The sequence below is a fragment of the Pogoniulus pusillus genome, chromosome 28 (assembly GCF_015220805.1).
Source record: "Pogoniulus pusillus isolate bPogPus1 chromosome 28, bPogPus1.pri, whole genome shotgun sequence".
NCBI classification, from domain to species: domain Eukaryota; kingdom Metazoa; phylum Chordata; class Aves; order Piciformes; family Lybiidae; genus Pogoniulus; species Pogoniulus pusillus.
Window position 1 is genome coordinate 5566028 of NC_087291.1, and position 19754 is coordinate 5585781.

General features: G+C 41.6%; 1 protein-coding gene across 2 annotated transcripts in view; it reads left to right on the forward strand.

Moving 5' to 3' along the window:
* Positions 1 to 19754, forward strand: part of RFTN1 (raftlin, lipid raft linker 1) — a 134711-nt gene that overhangs the window by 62360 nt on the left and 52597 nt on the right. For both annotated transcript variants that reach the window (XM_064167210.1, XM_064167211.1), the window contains exon 4: positions 9067 to 9175. In XM_064167210.1, coding sequence (XP_064023280.1) covers positions 9067 to 9175 — 109 coding nt within the window. The remainder of the gene's footprint in view (positions 1 to 9066; positions 9176 to 19754) is intronic.

Consider the following 19754-nt stretch of genomic DNA (forward strand, 5'->3'; position numbering starts at 1 on the left):
TGCCAGTGGATCAGTGCATGCTTAAAATATTCCTCAAAAAAAAAAAAAAAAGCTCTGTGTGGTGTCATTTAAAACAGTTGAAAATTTTAGTAACAAATAATATACATTCCAGTGTTAGGGGTTTTTACATATATCACAGTATCACAGTATCATCAGGGTTGGAAGAGACCCGAGCATACTTATTAAAGAAAATGCTTAAGTAATAGTCCAGTGTTATGTTTTCCTATCTATATGAACATTCTTAATAAAGAAGATGCTTAAGTAATAGTCCACTGTTAAGTTTTCCTATCTTTATGAGCATTTTTATTAAAGAAAATGCTTAAATAATAGTCCAGTATTAAATTTTCCTATCTACATGAGCTTTCTTAATAAAGAAAATGCTTAAGTAATAGTCCAGAGTGAAGTTTTCCTATCTATATAAGCATTCTTAATAAAGAAAATGCTCAAGTAATAGTCCAGAGTTAAGTTTTCCTGTCCATAGGAGCATTCTTAATAAAGAAGATGCTTAAGTAATAGTGCAGAGTTAAGTTTTCCTATCTATATGAGCATTCTTAATAAAGAAAATGCTTAGGTAATAATCCAGTGTTAAGTTTTCCTATCTTTATGAGCATTCTTATTAAAGAAAATGCTTAAATAGTAGTCCAGTATTAAATTTTCCTATCTACATGAGCATTCTTAATAAAGAAGATGCTTAGGTAGTTGTTCAGTGTTAAGTTTTCCTATCTATATGAGCATTCTTTATAAAGAAGATGCTTAAGTAATAGTCCAGTGTTAAGTTTTCCTATCTATATGAATTAAGTTTTCTTATATGAGTCTATATGAGTTAAGTTTTCTTATATGAGCTTAAGTCTATATGAGTTAAGTTTTCTTATATGAGTCTATATGAGTTAAGTTTTCTTATATGTATATATGAGCCATCTTAATAAAGAAAATGCTTAAGTAGTAGTCCAGAGTTAAGTTTTCCTATCTATATAAGCATTCTTAATAAAGAAAATGCTTAAGTAGTAGTCCAGAGTTAAGTTTTCCTATCTATATAAGCATTCTTAATAAAGAAAATGCTTAAGTAGTAGTCCAGAGTTAAGTTTTCCTATCTATATAAGCATTCTTAATAAAGAAAATGCTTAAGTAGTAGTCCAGAGTTAAGTTTTCCTATCTATATAAGCATTCTTAATAAAGAAAATGCTTAAGTAATAGTCCAGAGTTAAGTTTTCCTATCTATATGAGCATTCTTAATAATGAAAATGCTTAAGTAATAGTCCAGAGTTAAGTTTTCCTATATCTATTTATATATATAGAGAGAGATATGAGTCTTCTTAGTAAAGAAAATGTTTAAGGATTATTCCAGTGTTAAGTTTTCTATATATGAGCATTCTTAATAAAGAAAATGCTTAAGTAATAGTCCAGAGTTAAGTTTTCCTATATCTATTTATATATATAGAGAGAGATATGAGTCTTCTTAGTAAAGAAAATGTTTAAGGATTATTCCAGTGTTAAGTTTTCTATATATGAGCATTCTTAATAAAGAAAATGCTTAGGTAATAGTCCAGTGTTAAGTTTTCCTGCACACACACACACACACACACATATATATATATATATATATATATATATATATATATATGTATGGACATTCTTAATGAAGAAAATGCTTAGGTAATAAACAGCCTCACCTGAGTTAGGGTTGAGGTTGTTCTGATACAATATACCTGCTTTTATTTATATAAAACATGGTGTGATTTTTGGGTGGGCTTCAAAACCTGTGGAGTTTTAATTGCTGCTTTCTTGGTGTCCAGGCAGTCTAGTTTTGCTAGTTTTTCAACCTGGAATTGCAGGTATCAGTGACTCATGCTAACCATGTTAGTTATTTTTCCTAGTGGTGGTTTGTTTGTCAGAACTGTACAGCTCTGACAGTTACACAGTTACATTTAGAACTGTGAAGCTATGCCTGTGTCATGGAAAATCTCAGAACTGCACTTCTGTTAGTTATGAAGTGCCTGTGCTGCTTTACAAGTGTGCTTTTGGCTTTCTGTATTCATGGGCGTGGAGAGCTTCAGCAAAATTAGGACCAAATGTTTGCTCCCACATTTCCTTTTTCTGTCTCCAAAGCATTGGCAATCCAGTTTGTAACAGACACCATGTTGTCAGCTTTAATAGTTACAGTGTAAGTTACTGGTACGCTACAGCTGGTAATGGTTTATCTACCATGAAATGGTGCTTAACTGCAAGCAGCTGTGCAGGAAATGACAGCCTACTGCAACAACCAGTGCAAAAAAGTTTTGGCCACTTAACTGCCAATTATAAGTGAAAATCTTATTTATTCTGTGTCTTTTCTTCTTTACTGGCACTAGAGGTCCTATCTAGGATTCAAAATGCCACCTTTTAAGACTGTGGTCCTCAGCCTTTTCTGTATTGGTAATGCTTGAAGGTACCTAATCCTTTGACCCTAACATGCTTTCAATGCCATCCCTCTGCACAATGCCAGCTAGACTGAAATTCCCTCTCAGCTTTTTGCCACCCACTAGCTAAGATTGACCATAGTGGCCTCTGAGGGTACTGCTAGTGGCAAAAAAGTCGAGAGTGATTTCCCATTGGAATGGGCTGCCCAGGGAGGTGGTGGAGTCTCTGTCCCTGGAGGTGTTCAAGAAAAGTCTGGATGAGGCACTTGGTGCCATGGTCTGGTTGACTGGCTAGGGCTGGGTGCTAGATTGGACTGGATGTTGTTGGAGGTCTCTTCCAACCTGGTTGATTCTGTGATTCTATGATTCTTCAGAAGAATGGTAAAGCTAAAAAAGCAATGAGATGCATCACAAAGGAAGAAAAATGAATTAAAGCCCAGGGTGTACAAGAAACAATGTCATTTGCTGTCCATCTCCATGCTTAACCAGTGGTTATCCTCTTGCAAAGGAGGCAAAGTGCTGGCAATTTTCATGCTTTCCCTTCTGTTCCCCCTGAGGGAGCTGGGATTGGTTAGCCTGGAGAAGAGGAGGCTCAGGGGTGACCTTATTGCTGTCTACAACTACCTGAGGGGAGGTTGTGGCCAGGAGGAGGTTGCTCTCTTCTCTCAGGTGGCCAGCACCAGAATGAGAGGGGACAGCCTCAGGCTGCGCCAGGGGAAATTTAGGCTGGAGGTGAGGAGAAAGTTCTTCCCTGAGAGAGTCATTGGACACTGGAATGGGCTGCCCGGGGAGGTGGTGGAGTCGCCGTCCCTGGAGCTGTTCAAGGCAGGATTGGACGTGGCACTTGGTGCCATGGTCTGGCCTTGAGCTCTGTGGTAAAGGGTTGGACTTGATGATCTGTGAGGTCTCTTCCAATCCTAATAATACTGTGATACTGTGAATGTGTTACAGTGAGCAGAGGGCATTGTAATGAACTGGGCTGTATCAGCTTCACTGATACATCTTTGCTTGAATGAAAGGAGCAGCACTGCTGTATCCAGATATGTTTTTATCAGGGCTGGGCCATTTTTAATGAACCCAGAGATTTTTTGTTATGGAAACAAAAGTAATAAAACAGTTTTGAATGTTTGAAGACAATTAAGGGAGGAAGGTTGAGTTTTCCTGCCTAGGAGGAGGAAGAGAAGAGGAGGAAATTGCTGATTATACACCCAGAAGAAAAGCAGAATCTTTCCAGCTATTGGGACTTATACTTTTTTTTGATAAAACTCATCTCAGCATTTCTCTGTTGAGAAATATTTTATGATTGGAAAGTGGAAACTAACTTTACATAAAACCATTGCTTCAATTTTACAATATTTTGTATATTGGACTTCCAGAAACTTCCTTTCCTATAAAATGGATAAGAGACTCTGGAGTATGGATTACTGGGGTTGTGTCTCAAATGACTGAATTTAGTGCTTCAGAAGAGAACAGTGATGCAAGTGCAGGGATCAGGCTGAAGTCAGGCTTGAGCTCTGCTTTTGACTTTTCCTCTGACTTACATGCTTAGAGGATCCTAAGTCATAGTCTTTCATGAGAGTGATTCTAAAATTAGTCCCATTAAATGAATAAAAGAAAAAATATAACAGTTTCTGTTCCATGTTGAATTTACTCTTGCCTTTATTTAGCTACTTTTCTATGACTAGCCTGCAGAAGAGGAGGCTCAGGGGTGACCTCATTGCTGTCTACAACTACCTGAAGGGAGGTCGTAGCCAGGTGGGAGTTGGTCTCTTCTCCCAGACACCCAGTGACAGAATGAGAGGGCACAGCCTCAAGTTGTGCCAGGGCAGGTTTAGGCTGGATGTTTCTTGACAGAGAGTGATTGGCATTGGAGTGGGCTGTCTGAGTCATCATCCCTGGAGGTGTTGAAGCAAAGCCTGGCTGAGGCACTTAGTGCCATGGTCTGGTTGACTGGCTAGGGCTGGGTGCTAGGTTGGCCTGGATGATCTTGGAGGTGTCTTCCAACCTGGTTGATTCTGTGACTATACTAATAATATTTAGAGAGTTTAATAAGAGACTTTTGTGATCTTTATGAAATACTCTGTGCTTCTTTTATGAGGTGCATTATTTATTTACAGTGTAGAGGCTGGAAATAGTTTCTTGCCCACCTGAACTTGCTCAGAAAATTATATTTTGCCATCTGTGAAATCCACAGACATTGATTATTTCAATGTGAAAATTTATGGCTTCTGTTTTGATTGGTTGGTTTTGACAGAATAAAAGATGAAAACTACCAGAGTAGATAAATACTTCAACATATATGGACATATTTTACTTCCAGGTGTGGAAAAATACTTTTTGTTAACATGGAGTACTGCTTTTGGAAGATTTTAACTCAAGGCTTTTTGGCCATTAGCAGGATTTGTAACCCATATTCTGTAAGATAATGTTCCTAACAGAGTGCAATGGTATTTAATGCCATTTCTTTCATGATCCTTAGTGCAGAGGTAGCTCTGTGACTCTTAAAGGAAAAATTTGTTGTCTCCAGTTTGCTTAAGGATTTACAAGCAGCAAGTGTATTTCAAAGTAAGTGCTTGTTAAAGGAGAGAAAGGAAACAGGTCAATTTAAGCAGTAGTTGTAAGAATCACCATGTTTTTGTGGATTTAATCTGTATCCCAGATAACTTGTACTCCTTTCAAAGAAGTTGGAAGTAGATCCTCCAAAACCAGCACAAAATCATAGTCCATGGAGCTTATGAGGGGGAGGAGAGGAATTAGAAGTTTGTGGCTAAACTTCTCTCTTTGTTATACCTATGTATAAACCTCATCTATATGAGCTGAGTAGAATTTGCTTTTGCAGGTAGGCAGTGGGTTTAAACATGCAAATGCAGTCAGTCTTGTTCTTTTAGAGCTGGGTTAATAACTATCTGGGTGGCTGGGCCCAGTGAGTGGTGGTGAATGGTGCCACATCCAGTTGGCATCTAGTCAACAGATGGTGTCCTCCAGGGATCAGTGCTGGGCCCAAGACTATTTAATATCTTTATTGATGGTCTGGATGAGGAGGTTGAGTCCAGCACAGTAGGTTTGCAAATGACAGCAAGTTGGGAGCAAATGTGGATCTGTTAGAGGGCAGGAGGACCTTGCAGAGGGACCTGGACAGGCTGCATAGATGGGCACGTCCAGGATGCCAGGAGATTTAACAAGGCTAAGTGGCAGGTTCTACACTTTGGCCACAACAACCCCATGCAGTGCTACAGGCTGGGGACAGACTGGTTGGAAGGCAGCCAGGCAGAGAGGGACCTGGGGGTACTGGTAGAACGTGAGCCAGCAGTGTGCCCAGATAGCCAAGTAGGCCAGTGGCATCCTGGCCTGTATCAGGAACAGTGTGGCCAGCAGGACAAGGGAGGTTATTCTTCCCCTGTACTCAGCACTGCTCAGGCCACACCTTGAGTGCTGTGTCCAGTTCTGGGCTCCTCAATTCAAGAGAGATGTTGAGGCGCTGGAAGGTATCCAGAGAAGGGCAATGAAGCTGGTGAGGGGCCTGGAGCACAAATCCTGTGAGGAGAGGCTGAGGGAGCTGGGGGTGTGCAGCCTGGAGAAGAGGAGGCTCAGGGCAGAGCTCATTGCTGTCTAGAACTACCTGAAGGGAGGTTGTAGCCAGGTGGGGTTGGTCTCTTCTGCCAGACACCCAGTGACTGAGAGGGCACAGCCTCAAGTTGTGCTAGGGCAGGTTTAGGCTGGATGTTGGCAGGAAGTTCTTGACAGAGAGTGATTGGCATTGGAATGGGCTGCCCGGGGCAGTGGTGGAGTCATCATCCCTGGATGTGTTTAAAAGGAGACTGGATTGGGGCACTTAGTGCCATGGTTTAGTTTCGTAGATGGTGTGGGGTAATAGTTTGGGCTTGATCTGAAAGGCCTTTTCCAACCTGGTTAATTCTGTGATTCTGTTATTGGAATGGTTAAGTTTTAAGTTGGCCATGGCAAGAATTTACAGCAGCACTGCAGTTTGCTTGGAGAACCTGTTCACTATGTAGGGAGTGCAGGCCTTAGGGAAAGAGTGGGCACAGAAATAACACAGCACATACCTCACTTCCTAGATGTGTTATCTTAACTTTGAGTTTGAGCTGTGTTATTTCAAAGTCTCTGGTCTTGGGAGTGTGGCTTCTCAGCCATTTCTGAAGTGGACTGTGATGAGTGCTGAGTAGTCCCCAGCAAGGGACCCGGAGGAGGTGTTTGAGCTTCACCTTTGTAGAGGTTATGTAGTCTGTCAGGAGGCTTGGATCCAAAGATCTGCAGAGGTCCCTTCCAACCCCTAACATCCTGTGATCCTGCAAGGTTTAGTGTTGTCTCCTAAAAATAGGAGTGGTTGTCTAAAAGGGCTCGATTGCTTGCTGCCTGTTCCTTGTAATTCACTTCTAGTTTGTAATTAAACAACAACCACAACACTAGAGAATTGTTTGCTCCTTTTGATGTCATGTGAACTTTCCATTGCAATATCAAGTGGCACTTTGGATAGTTGTTTGCTAGAGCCCTAGCTCACACTATCTGGAACATGGCTAAATAACATCAGGTTTACATTTGGAGATAGTCATAGTCAGATAAAAGAAATGTAGGTATAGTAGTAAGTGCTATAGCAGGGAGACTTTCTTAAGTTTGTTTTTATGTTCTTAAATGAATTGAGTTAATCAGTGGTGTAAAATCTGCAGAGAATAGATTATGTCATCTAAGCTTTTAACTAGGACAACAAAAATGTTTGCAGTTCAAGTGTTCTCTCTCACAAAGTGCTTTTGCTTAATTGGTTGTTGTTGTTTTTTTCTTGACATAGTTCTTCTTTGCTGCTTAAATTAATTTCTGTGTGTCTGTTACAGAGGAGTAGTGATGGAACTCCTTTTGCCCCCTCAGTAATTATTTCTGTACATCCTATAAAGATGCTTGGAGAGTTTCCATGGACACCAATGTTTTGTTAAAGGTTTTGTCCAGAGTCAGGAGCAGAATGGGACCACAAGTTCTGAGAAGAAACTGGAAAGGAGGGTGAAAACAAATAGGGAAAAGACTTCAGTGTCCCAGACACTGACAGTCTGGTGTTGTCTGACCCATGTGTAAGTGAAGTATGTGAAAGTGGAGGTATCAAGTGTGAAATATATTATCACAGTATCACCAAGGTTGGAAGAGACCTCATAGATCATCAAGTCCAACCCTTTACCACAGAGCTCAAGGCCAGACCATGGCACCAAGTGCCACGTCCAATCCTGCCTTGAACAGCTCCAGGGACGGCGACTCCACCACCTCCCCGGGCAACCCATTCCAGTATCCAATGACTCTCTCAGGGAAGAACTTTCTCCTCACCTCCAGCCTAAATTTCCCCTGGTGCAGCCTGAGGCTGTGTCCTCTTGTTCTGGTACTGGCCACCTGTCCCAGACACTGACAGTCTGGTGCTGCCTGTCCCATGTATAAGTGAAATATGTGAAAGTGGAGGTATCAAGTGTGAAATGTATTATGATAGCTTCAGAAAAGTTCTGCAGTGTTGCCTAGGAAACACACTGCCAGCTTGCAGTCCGCAACCTACGCACCCAGTGGCTCCAAGTAATTTGGCATCTAGGCAAAGACCCTGGGACCATCTGTAGCTGGGATGTGTTTTTCATGTCACACATCTCAGTCTCCAGAACAGGGCTTTTGTAGACCTGCTTTGGCATGCCTGCAAAACCCTTGTTTCGTTGTTTCTCTGCTTCCTAAGTGCTCTCAGCTGAAACCTCTACACCTTTCTTCCTGTCTTGAAGGTATGCAGGGCACCAAGAGACTGCTGGCCAGTGTTATCTTTGTACTGCAAGCTAGATTTTTTGATTTCTCCATATGGGATGTTAAGATAACCACTTTGTTACTAACCTCAAGAATTGTAGGCTGGGGTTCTTTTTTTACCTTCCTCCACGTGTTCTCATAAAGAACTAATAAATTACTTTGGAGATTTCCTCTATCAATCAGGCCTATCAGTTTCCTTTCATGGGCATCTGCCTCCATTGGCACTGCTTTGCAGTGCATTCCTGTGCACTCTTTCTCAGGATCATTCAGGATCACTTCCAAACTTTGCTTTGGCATATTTTGACCAGTATCATGTTTCTACAACACTGATGTGTTCAGCAGTGTATATGGCAGATGCCATACGCTTCAAATTATTTTAGGAGTTAGTGTCTTCTGGAAGAGAAGGGATTTCACACATAGCTTTACATTCCTCTACAACAAAGCAGAAGGTAAGACTGAAGGCAAGACTGCTTAAATTAGCCCCTGTTTTTCCAGTGTGTAGTTAGGATGGTGGTAGATTAGGGAAGGGATTCTTTTAATTGTTGCCCATGAAACACACCCTACATCAGGCTGCCCTTTGGGGTTACTTGTCAATCTCCTTGGCATCAGCTATGGATGCCAGGCTGATAGAGTGTTTCTTGGACAGGTGAAATAAATTTGGAAGTCTCTGAGGCATCTGCAGTCATTGGTGTGATTTTCTTTCCTAGCAAGTAGATGAGATACTTTAACTGCTGCTTGTCCGAATTGTGTTGAGCTCACTGAAGTGAATCTGCTGGAACTGAAGTTTCTTCTGAAGCTTATCTCTCCAGGGTATATATTTATAAAATGGATGTTTGGATGTCCAACAAAACTGATACTCATTCTGTTTTTTTTTTCTTCTTGTGTGTCTCTTTAGGTCTCCAAAAGGTGATGTCCATAGTGAAAGATATGTCTTGGAGGTAGAGTGCTGCTCCTCTTTAAGCCAGCTTTCAGACAAAAAGGAGATACCTGATTTTATTAAGCAAGTGAGTACATAAAAAAGAAAGAAAAGGCAAACCCCACAACACACTCTGCTTCTATTTGCACTGTAATTACTGCTTCTAGTCCTGTCAATCTGACAGTAGAAATTTTGTGGTGTTGGCCATTTGGTGCTGTTGAAATGCTGCAGTAAAAATTTGATGGTTTGTAATTTGAAGCATCTGAAGGGAGATGATGCTTATTGACTGAAACAAGTTTCACAGGAGAGTAACTTCTCAGAGGTGATACCAGCTGAGTTACCAGTGTAGAGGATGGCCCTGTAATGGTGTAAATATTTCAATAGGTTGGACTTGGATGATCTTGGAGGTCTCTTCCAACCTGGTTGATTCTATGATTCTATGATTCAATATATGTAGTTTCCATTTTAGTGTCAAAATATCCTGTTGCATAGTTCTGAAGGATTATGCAAAATTAATAATCTGTATTAATTTTTAGATCCAATTTTGATATGATTGTTAATAACTATGAAAACTGTTTATTCACACTAACACTTGCCAGAAACTTGTACACGGGCTGGAAAAAACGCACAGGTTGGAAATTTAGACCTGCAGGGCACAGGCAAAAGTAGAGCACTTTAAGAAATAAGTGGCAAATGCAAATATTATACTGGAAGAGGGTCACAAAGTATAAATCAGACTCACAGAGTATAAATCAGAGAGTACCCAAAGCATGTGGAGCTCTGTCTTGTTGGCTGCTGAGGCTTGATTCTCCCCAGGCTTCTGGGGAAAGGAGGCAGACAATCTCTGACCTTGTCTCCTGGCTCCTCTGGATGATCTGTATATCTCCAGGACTGTCTAGTCTTAGCAGGAAGACTTTCAGGGGCAGGCAGGATGTCTGCCATGTGCAGTCTCAGCACAGTGTCACTCTGGAGGCTATGCAAGCCAACCGCAGGCAGGCATTTGGAGCCTGCTCCTGGTAAAGTCGCCAGGCAAATTCAGGATGCAAAAAGAGGCAGCAGCAGCCTCGTGCTACCTGCTTATCCCTTTTATCAATGTCCAGCCTGCAACTAGTGGGACACTGGATATAGATTAGCCAGTTGGAATGGCACTTTGCCAGGCCTCACCATATTAGGTGAAGCCAGAGCGTTCATCCTCCCTTCCCACAGTTGCCTCCCCCAGCACAGTAGGAGCAGAGGAACATGTCTGGGCATGAATAAGCCCATGTTTACCCCATCAAGCCTACCACCACAATAGTTCTGTAGTTAAACTCCTGGAATGCCATGGTCTAGTTGACTGGCTAGGGCTGGGTGCTAGGTTGGACTGGATGATCTTGGAGGTCTCTTCCAACCTGCTTGATTCTGTGCTTCTATGATTCTATGAATCTCCCAGATTTGTTTCACTATCCCATGATGTTAACAGTTAGAGATGGTAATGGTAGCCTAAATACCTTTGTCATCCAGAATAGTTAACTTTTCTATACACTGAGAAATTTGCAAAGAACCCTGTGATGCTTTACTTGTTGCCTTCTTTCTAAAATTACTTTTGTTGCTGTAATACTTTGCCAGACTGGAAATTAGCAGGTTGTGTCCATTTTAGGGAAGACAGATTCGATGTGCGTGTTTCAGAGTTTGCAGCATCTGTTGTGTCCTATTGCATGTTATAAAAACTAACATCAAAACCTATATTTACTCAGCCACATGGTGTAAGAATAAGTGTGAGTGGCATACTCCTCTAGCTTTAATCCGTCTTGCAGTCATAATAGTTAGGAAAATTTTGTAGAGCAAATTTCAGCACAGGCTGTGTGAGTGTGATAGGGACTCAGCTTGACAGACTTGCACTCATGTTCAGTCTTTTCCTTTTGCAATGAGTTGAAAATAGTGCAGCTGTGACTGTCTGATCATCGTCACGATCATCATACTTAATCATACCTAGATTTTGGTATTGGAACAAACTGAAGTTTTTGGAACACTTCCTAATATTCAGAAGCCTGAATCTGAATTGCATTTCATAGAATCATAGAATCAACCAGGTTGGAAGAGACTTCCAAGATCATCCAGTCCAACCTAGAACCCAGCCCTATTCAGTCAACTAGACCATGGCACTAAGTGCCTCATCCAGGCTTTTGTTGAACACCTCCAGGGATGGTATCACAGTACCATCAAGGTTGGAAGAGACCTCACAGATCATCAAGTCCAACCCTTTACCACAGAGCTCAAGGCCAGACCATGGCACCAAGTGCCATGTCCAGTCCTGCCTTGAACAGCTCCAGGGACGGCGACTCCACCACCTCCCCGGGCAGCCCATTCCAGTGTCCAATGACTCTCTCAGGGAAGAACTTTCTCCTCACCTCCAGCCTAAATTTCCCCTGGCACAGCCTGAGGCTGTGTCCTCTCGTTCTGGTGCTGGCCACCTGAGAGAAGAGAGCAACCTCCTCCTGGCCACAACCACCCCTCAGGTAGTTGTAGACAGCAATAAGCTCACCCCTGAGCCTCCTCTTCTCCAGGCTAACCAATCCCAGCTCCCTCAGCCTCTCCTCATAGGGCTGTGCTCAAGGCCTCTCCCCAGCCTCGTTGCCCTTCTCTGGACACGCTCAAGCATCTCAATGTCCCTCCTAAACTGGGGGGCCCAGAACTGAACACAGGACTCAAGGTGTGGTCTATGCAGTGCAGAGTACAGGGGCAGAATGACCTCCCTGCTCCTGCTGACCACACCATTTCTGCAAGCATCAGAATAACTGAATAGCCAAATCTTGCTTGACAAGCACTGTCTCTCATACAGCAGACTTCATCCCAAGGTGCTTTCAAGATTTGTTGTGTTATTGCACTTTTATTCTGACACTCTCTTCAACTATTTTAATATATTCACACTTAGGCAAAACTGGTGTACTTCTTGTGTATCAGTTTCAACATGTTTGATGTTGTTCTTGAGGTCTTTGAGCCAGAGTAGAAATATAGGCTTATCTGTCACAACTAGTAGCAAAATTTCATATCATTGCAACAGAAAATTCCTTTGTATTTGTAACTTCAGAAAGACTATGGCAAACATGAAAACAAAATGACAATCCAGGAGTCAGCTTATTTCCATACCTATCCAATTCCAAGACTCTTTAGAATGCGTTTCTAGACGTGGAAATGTTTCACTTGGTGGAAGCCATTTGATTATGGGGTTACAAAGATGCCTTTTTGAAATGGAATCATTTAAATATTAATATCTAAAATATATATTTACTGTTTCTCTCTAGGCTAGGTATGTCGCTCATCCTCAGATATTATTTGATGTAGAGGAGTTTGAAGTTCTTTGAAGCTGTGGCTGTCAAGTGTGTGTTGTGTCACAGTCTATATCTGATTAAATGCACTGTGAAAGTCTCAACACTTTTATGTAATCTATCTCAGCAAACAGCACTTGTTGGGGAGTGGGAATTATTTGTCATATTAACTAATTTGTCTGAGCAAGAAGAATGTCCATTGCTTTTAGGGGTATATAAATAAACAAAGAAATTAAAAATGAAGAATATGCTGTGAAGAAATTAGTAGCAAAATGATGCTCAGAGGGATGGAGCACCTCTGCTATGAGGACAGGCTACAAGAGCTGGAGCTCTTCAGCTTAGAAAATGAGACTTTATAGCCTTCCAGTTATCTGAAGGGAGGCTTCAAGAAGGCTGTGGAGGGACTATTTACAAGATCTTATATTGACAGGACAAGGGGTAATGGGTTTAAACTGGGAAAGAGGGGATTCAAACTAGGTGTTAGGAAAGGGTTGGTGAGACACTGGCACAGGTTGCCCAGGGAGGTTGTGGCTGCTCCCTCCCTGGAGGTGTTCAAGGCCAGGTTGGATGAGGCCTTGAGTGACCTGTTCTAGTGGGAGGTGTCCCTGCCTATGGCAGGGGGTTGGAACTGGATGATCCTTGAGGTCCCTTCCAACCTAAACCATTCTAGGATTCTATGAAAAAGCTGTTAGAGAGGGCAATTACTTGCTCTCAAAAAATAACCCTAGAACTCTTCTCAAAGTGTGTATACAATTGAAGTTAATAGAATGTTTTAATTGAATAGGCAAATCTTTGATCACAGAACTTTTCATAACAGAGGCTTTTAGCATAGATTTACCATCTTACTGCGTTGCAAATGGCTGTATTTAGAAGAAAAGATACACCAAGTAGAGTAGCCATATTTTCACAGAGTCACAGAATCATTCAGGTTGGAAAAGACCCCTGGGATCATCAAGTCCAACCATTAACACTATTCTGCAAAGATCACCCCTAAATCTTATCCTCAGGCACCACATCTAAATGATCTTAGACACATCCAGGCAGCCTATTCCACTGTCTGGAAAAAAAAATCTTCCTAATGTTCTACTCTGGTGCAATTTGAGGTCATTCCCTCTTGTTCTATAACTAACAACCTGTGAGAAGAGGTCAGCACCCACCTCTACACAATAACCTTTCAGGTAGCTTATAAATCAATCCCTTTCTCCAGATTTCATAGAATCAACCAGGCTGGAAGAGACCTCCAACATCATCCAGTCCAAGCTAGCACCCAGCCCTAGCCAGTCAACCAGACCATGGCACTAAGTGCCTCAGCCAGGCTTTGCTTCAACACCTCCAGGCACAGCGACTCCACCACCTCCCTGGGCAGCCCATTCCAATGCCAATCACTCTCTCTGACAACAACTTCCTCCTAACATCCAGCCTAGACCTCCCCTGGCACAACTTGAGACTGTGTCCCCTTCTTCTGTTTCAAACCAAAATAAGTCAACATTTTCTCTAGCTGCAAATTTACTGCCAAAAAATTCTTTTGCCCTGAGAAAATTAATTTTCTTGATTTTTTATTGTCCACTGCCAAGCAAGTATTGTTTACATGGACTTGGAACATGCATACAACTTCTACAACTTTTCTCAACTGACTTTTAGTTGCATTAAAATGTATGTCAAAGTGAATATTAACTGCTTGCTTCTGGCAAACACAAACCAATTTTGCAATGGTGTACAGCATAGGTAAAGTTTTTTTTTCTTCCATAACTCCATATAAATGTCAAAGAGCAATCAAACAGAAAGAAGGAAGTTATTTCATCTGGAGAATGCCTCTTGCTCAGTGAAATAAAGTGCCTCTGTACAATGTGGACTATAAAACGTTTAAGAAATGCCAAAGACAACTCTCTGGTCAACCTTATGTTCTCTTGTTGAGATCCTTCTGTGCTTTGGGACTCTGTCCCAGTTCTCTGCTCTCCTCTGTACATTTTTGTCACAGAGCAACTGAGGACAGGTCACACACACAGTTAAATGTTGAGGACATAATGTTGCATGAGATACACTCTTTCTGGACCTTAAAATCGTGTTGATCTCACCATGTTCTGTTCATTCTTTCATATCAATGTGGATTTAAGGCAGTTCAGTGTATCCTAAAGTGTTCAAACAGTCTCGTGGTGTTTTTGTCATGTAATTCTTGGGCAGGGAGGTTGTAGCCAGGTGGGGTTGGTCTCTTCTCCCAGGCAACCAGCAACAGAACAAGGGGACACAGTCTCAAGTTGTGCCAGGGGAGGTCTAGGCTGGATGTTAGGAGGAAGTTGTTGGCAGAGAGAGTGATTGGCATTGGGATGGGCTGCCCAGGGAGGTGGTGGAGTCACCGTCCCTGGAGGTGTTGAAGCAAAGCCTGGCTGAGGCACTTAGTGCCATGGTCTGGTTGACTGGCTAGAGCTGGATGCTAGGTTGGCCTGGATGTTGTTGGTGGTCTGTTCCAACCTGCTTGATTCTATGATTCTAAGTAACTGTTGTATATGTACTTTACTGCTGTACTGGTATTTGCACTCCTGTTTTTAGCTCTCAGGCAAAACACAGATTAAAGTATTGCTCATCTGCTTTTTAATGAGCAAAGCTGACTTCTGAACTTCTGATCACTGTGGCTCTGATCACTCTGAAGTTGTTGCAAGTCAGAGAAGTTACATCTAAGATACTATATTTTGTAACACTTTGACTTGTGCCTCATGTAAAATAGGATAATCTTTAATTACTTCCTTAGTGGCTCTTTATATCTATGTATCCTGTTTCCCTTTTTTTCATCTGAGAGTGTTCTCCTGAATCTGATAAGACAAAGAAAGGAGAAGCTAGGCTCACATCCCAGGAAAAGAATTATTTTGCATGCAAAGTTGTGTATGAACACAAGATGAGTTTCTCATGACCTTTGTTTTCAACATCAGTCTGAGTTACATACTCCAGAAGACCTGTAATAGTCAGGAGGTTTTAGTCCTGTGTTCACATCTTTGCAGTGTTGGTGAAAGGTTAGGAAATGGAGAATAGTTTCTTTGCCCTTTCTTCTCAGTTTTGACTTCAAAAAGTGTAGGAAGCACATCTTTGTACCCTCAGTTGCCTGCTTTAATAATTCTCTGTCAGAAGGGAATTCTCATATGTTAACTTTTCTTCAGTTTGACTTCATTGCAGAGTTCATATTTCTTCTACCTGTGGGACTGATTATCCTTCTCTAGAGAATCATTGAGTGGTTTAAGTTGGAAGAGACCTCAAGGATCATCCAGTTCCAACCCTCTGCTATAGGCAGGGACACCTCTCACAATAGCATTGAAGAGTGTGGCATAAAAATGGTGCAGCTCAACTGATGTTCAAATACAAGCATCTTCCTTTTGTGTTTTTGACTAGCCAAGGATTTCTCCTGCTGGTCTGTCTTTCCGTGACACAGAAATTAGTCTAATTTCTTCTAACAAACCTACAGCCATAGAGATTAATGCTTTGGTTTTGCATTTTGGGAGGATCAGTTCAGCTTGGAATACAACTGCCATCTTGAAACACCTTGGGATGAAGTCTGCTGCATGAGAGACAGTGTTTGTCAAGAAGCTAGATTTGGCTATTCAGTTATTTGGCTATTCAGTTATTCTGATGCTTGCATCAGAATTTGTCTTGTGTGATCAAAATGGGGAACTTCACATATCCATACAGTGTGTGTGAAAGTGATATTAAATGATTTTGGCTTGTCAGCTTCTAAGCTGTAAAACTCTTCAACGTCTGACTATGAAACAGCAAGATGTGGAAGATGGTAAATGTGTCATAGGAAGAAGTTGTTAGTAGTAATCTGTGCTTTCAATACATATATGACTTATTTTGCAGCAGTATGACAAGCAAAGGAGAAGACACTTTTGTTTGTAATCTCTAAGAAGAATACTGCATAGCTGTTCCAGGATTTCTCACATTCTTGTCTCTCTTATTTCTTGTTCTTCAGCACTTGATCTTTGCACTGAGATTTCTTTGTTAGAGGGAACAAAGAGGTGCAGCTTATGTGTTCTGAAGAGCACTGGATGTTTGGTGGATTTCTTGACTCTGTTGTTACAGTCCTACAAAGATCTCTTTTGCTGATTGCTTTGTTGGTTCCAGAGTTCCTTATGTGGTTATTGTAATCATAAGCATTATTCTTTAGATAAGTTTTAGCTGGCCTGTTCAGAGATTTCCTGCAGAGTATACAGTCCAAGCAGGTGGCAGTAAAAGACAGAAGAGGGGGATAATTGAGTCTTTAATACTGCTCAGTGGATTGTTCTTCAGATGACTGAACAGTCAGAATTTACTTCTGTGCCTAGGAAATGACCTCTCTAGAGTACTGTTTATTACCTAGGATTATTTATCTAGATGTGATCTCAACCTCTTCTAAAATCATTTCCATCCTTAAAACAAACCCAAAAAAATTCCACTCCAAATCTTCACTCTCCAGGGTATTTGCAAAAGAACAATGCAACATTTATTTACAGCTGGACCTTTCAGCTTCCAGAGATCCTTTCCAACTGAAACAATTATAGGATTTCTTTACCAAATTGTAATGAAAACCATCACTGAACACTTAGCTGTCTACTTTGTTTTCTGCATGTTTTCAGTGCAAACAGAGCCCCTCTTTTATTTGGACCTTAGAAATAGATAGGGCCATGAAGCAGAAGTTGAAACTCAGCGTTAGTTGTTCGTCTGTGTGTGACCTGCTGTGATAATATTTATTGAAGTGCATTTTGTTAGCATTTTGTGAGTGTATCTATAACAAGAAGTGGTAAAAAATAGTACATACTGTATTTTGGACAGCCTGGTGTGAAGGGAAACATCTGTTCCTGGTTAAGTTGCTTTCAACTTGAGTTCTTTTAGCTATCCCAGTAAGAGTGGTGTTGATATATATCTTCCATGGACATTGCAAAAGTATTTTCAGGACTCTCCCAGGAGCCTGGTTTTGCTTTCCTAATCCTTTGCCCCCAGCAGCTTTCAGAATCATTCTCTTGACCAAGATAAAAATAGATGTTGCAAAGCATGTAGTTGATGTTTTTCATCATCCCACTTCTGTCTGGTGGGAAAAATAGCTTTATTGTTAGGGGGAAAAAAAAAAAGAAAGAGATAATATTTTACAGTGTGCTAAAGCAAAATGTGGGCAAATTGTTCAAACTGTAATTTTGGCTGCGACAGATGGCATGATGAAACAATGTGATTTTAAAGAGACACTCTTTGGTTTATATTAAGATAGAAGAAAATGTTTCCTGCAAATTAATCTCTTAATCTTTAAAGTATTCCTGTTGTCCTGAATCTTTTGGGGTTTTGTTATCATTGCTTAGGACAGAGATGGCCTAAACTGGTGTCACAAATGACTTTTCTCATGTTCTACAGAGAACACTGAATTGTGTTCATCTGGCCAAAATGGTGATTAGAATCAAAGAATCATAGAATCAACCAGGTTGGAAGAGACCTCCAAGGTCATCCAAGCCAACCTAGCACCCAGCCCTAGCCAGTCAACCAGACCATGGCACTAAGTGCCTCAGCCAGGCTTTGCTTGAATGCCTCCAGGGACAGCGACTCCACCACCTCCCTGGGCAGTCCATTCCAATGCCAATCACTCTCTCTGGCAACAACTTCCTCCTAACATCCAGCCTAGACCTGCCCTGGCACAACTTGAGACTGTCTCCCCTTGTTCTGTTGCTGGTTGCCTGGCAGAAGAGGCCACCCCCAACCTGGCTACCCATCTCTATAAATCTTGATTTTCCCACTGCTTATGTTCACCCATTAGAGTAGGAGTTTCTCTCAGAAGATTCATGCACATGGCATGGTCTGCATTTCATACATGCCTCTTTTCTAGGCCAAGTGCTTGAGACAGAGGTTCTACAGCCAGTTTTCTGGAGCATATATCAAGTATTTGGGTTGAGCGAGCGTAGCTGGCTGTTCCATAGCAGCTTATCTAAAACATTTATTTGGAAATGAAGTTTAAATTACATGGATAAATTTGAGATTTCTTCTCAAGAGTTTAGGGCAACGATGGGAGGATGTAGGTATGTTAAATCTCTTTGGGCAGGTATTGAAGTCAATAAACCTTTTGTAGTCTGTGACCAGTGTTTGCCTTTTAACAGCTCTATGGAGGGATGGATGTGTAAGATAATCACTTGAGACTCACAGAAGGTTAGGGGTTAGAAGGGTCCTCAAAAGATCATCTAGTCCAACCCCCCTGCTCTAGCAGAATCACCTAGAGTAGGTCACACAGGAATGCATCCAGGTAGGTTTTGAATATCTCCAGAGAAGGAGACTCCACAACCTACACCACAGAGGATGATGCAGAGTGGTTTCAAGAGCTGTCATCTAGTTAGATATGCTGAAAAGAGTAAGCATACTTGGATAGCATGCAGCACCTAGATGTTTAGTATGGTTATATTGTCTTCAGGATTGAATGTACAGGTGTTATGGTTTGGGTGTTCCCTGCCCCCCCACACTTTGGAAATCACCCAGACTAGACTCAGCCAGCCCTGGAAATTGAATGAAGTTTATATTTACAGCTTAGCAGAATATAGAAGCAGATATTTACAGTACATGCACTTATAGACAGAAATATACAAGGTAAAAGGTACTACAGCAACACAACAGCCCTCCCAGAAACCTGAGTCCCCAGGAGGGGTTCCCATCCACCCCTTCACCTTCCCCCTACCCCTCTCAACCTTACCCAAGTCCCAAGGAAGAATGGAGGTTCAGCCAGAGGGTTAGGAAGCAAAGTGGATTAGTCAGAGGGACAGAGGGTGAGGTTAGAGAGAGAGATGCAGCTCGGAGCTCCCCAGCAGGAGTAGCTGAGTGCCTTATCTATGTTTTGATTCTTCTTCTTGTATCTCTCAGTAAGCCTGTGAGGGAAGTAGACATCACCACTGCTTTCCTTTCACAGCTTGTAATCTAGTCCTTCTCACCAAAACATTCTAGCTAGCTTCAAACTAGCACAACAGTTCATGCAAGCTGAAGAGGAATTTCAAGTCATTACTCATATCCCTGCCTTGTCTCCAGTAGCAGGAGCCATATAGCCTCCTGTGACTTACTATCTCTTGGCAGCACTGTCCTAAGAGCTTATCTTATTCAGCATGGCAGTAAGCTACAGTAGCTACTTGCTTCACTACTTTTCTTCTTCCTGTTCTGTGTGTAGCTTTCAGTTCCCTTTTGCACAAGCATCTACCAATGAGCATGGTGTAAAACTGCAGAGCTTGCTTTCTTTTTCTTGTTCCATGCCTTGCTGTGCTCTAGCACAAATGCAATGAGAACTGGAAGTGTCAAGTCAGTTGTTCTGTGGAATGGGCTGTTTATTGCAAAGCTAGAAAGGCAACACATGTTTGTTTCTTCAAGAAACTGGTCACTTTTTAT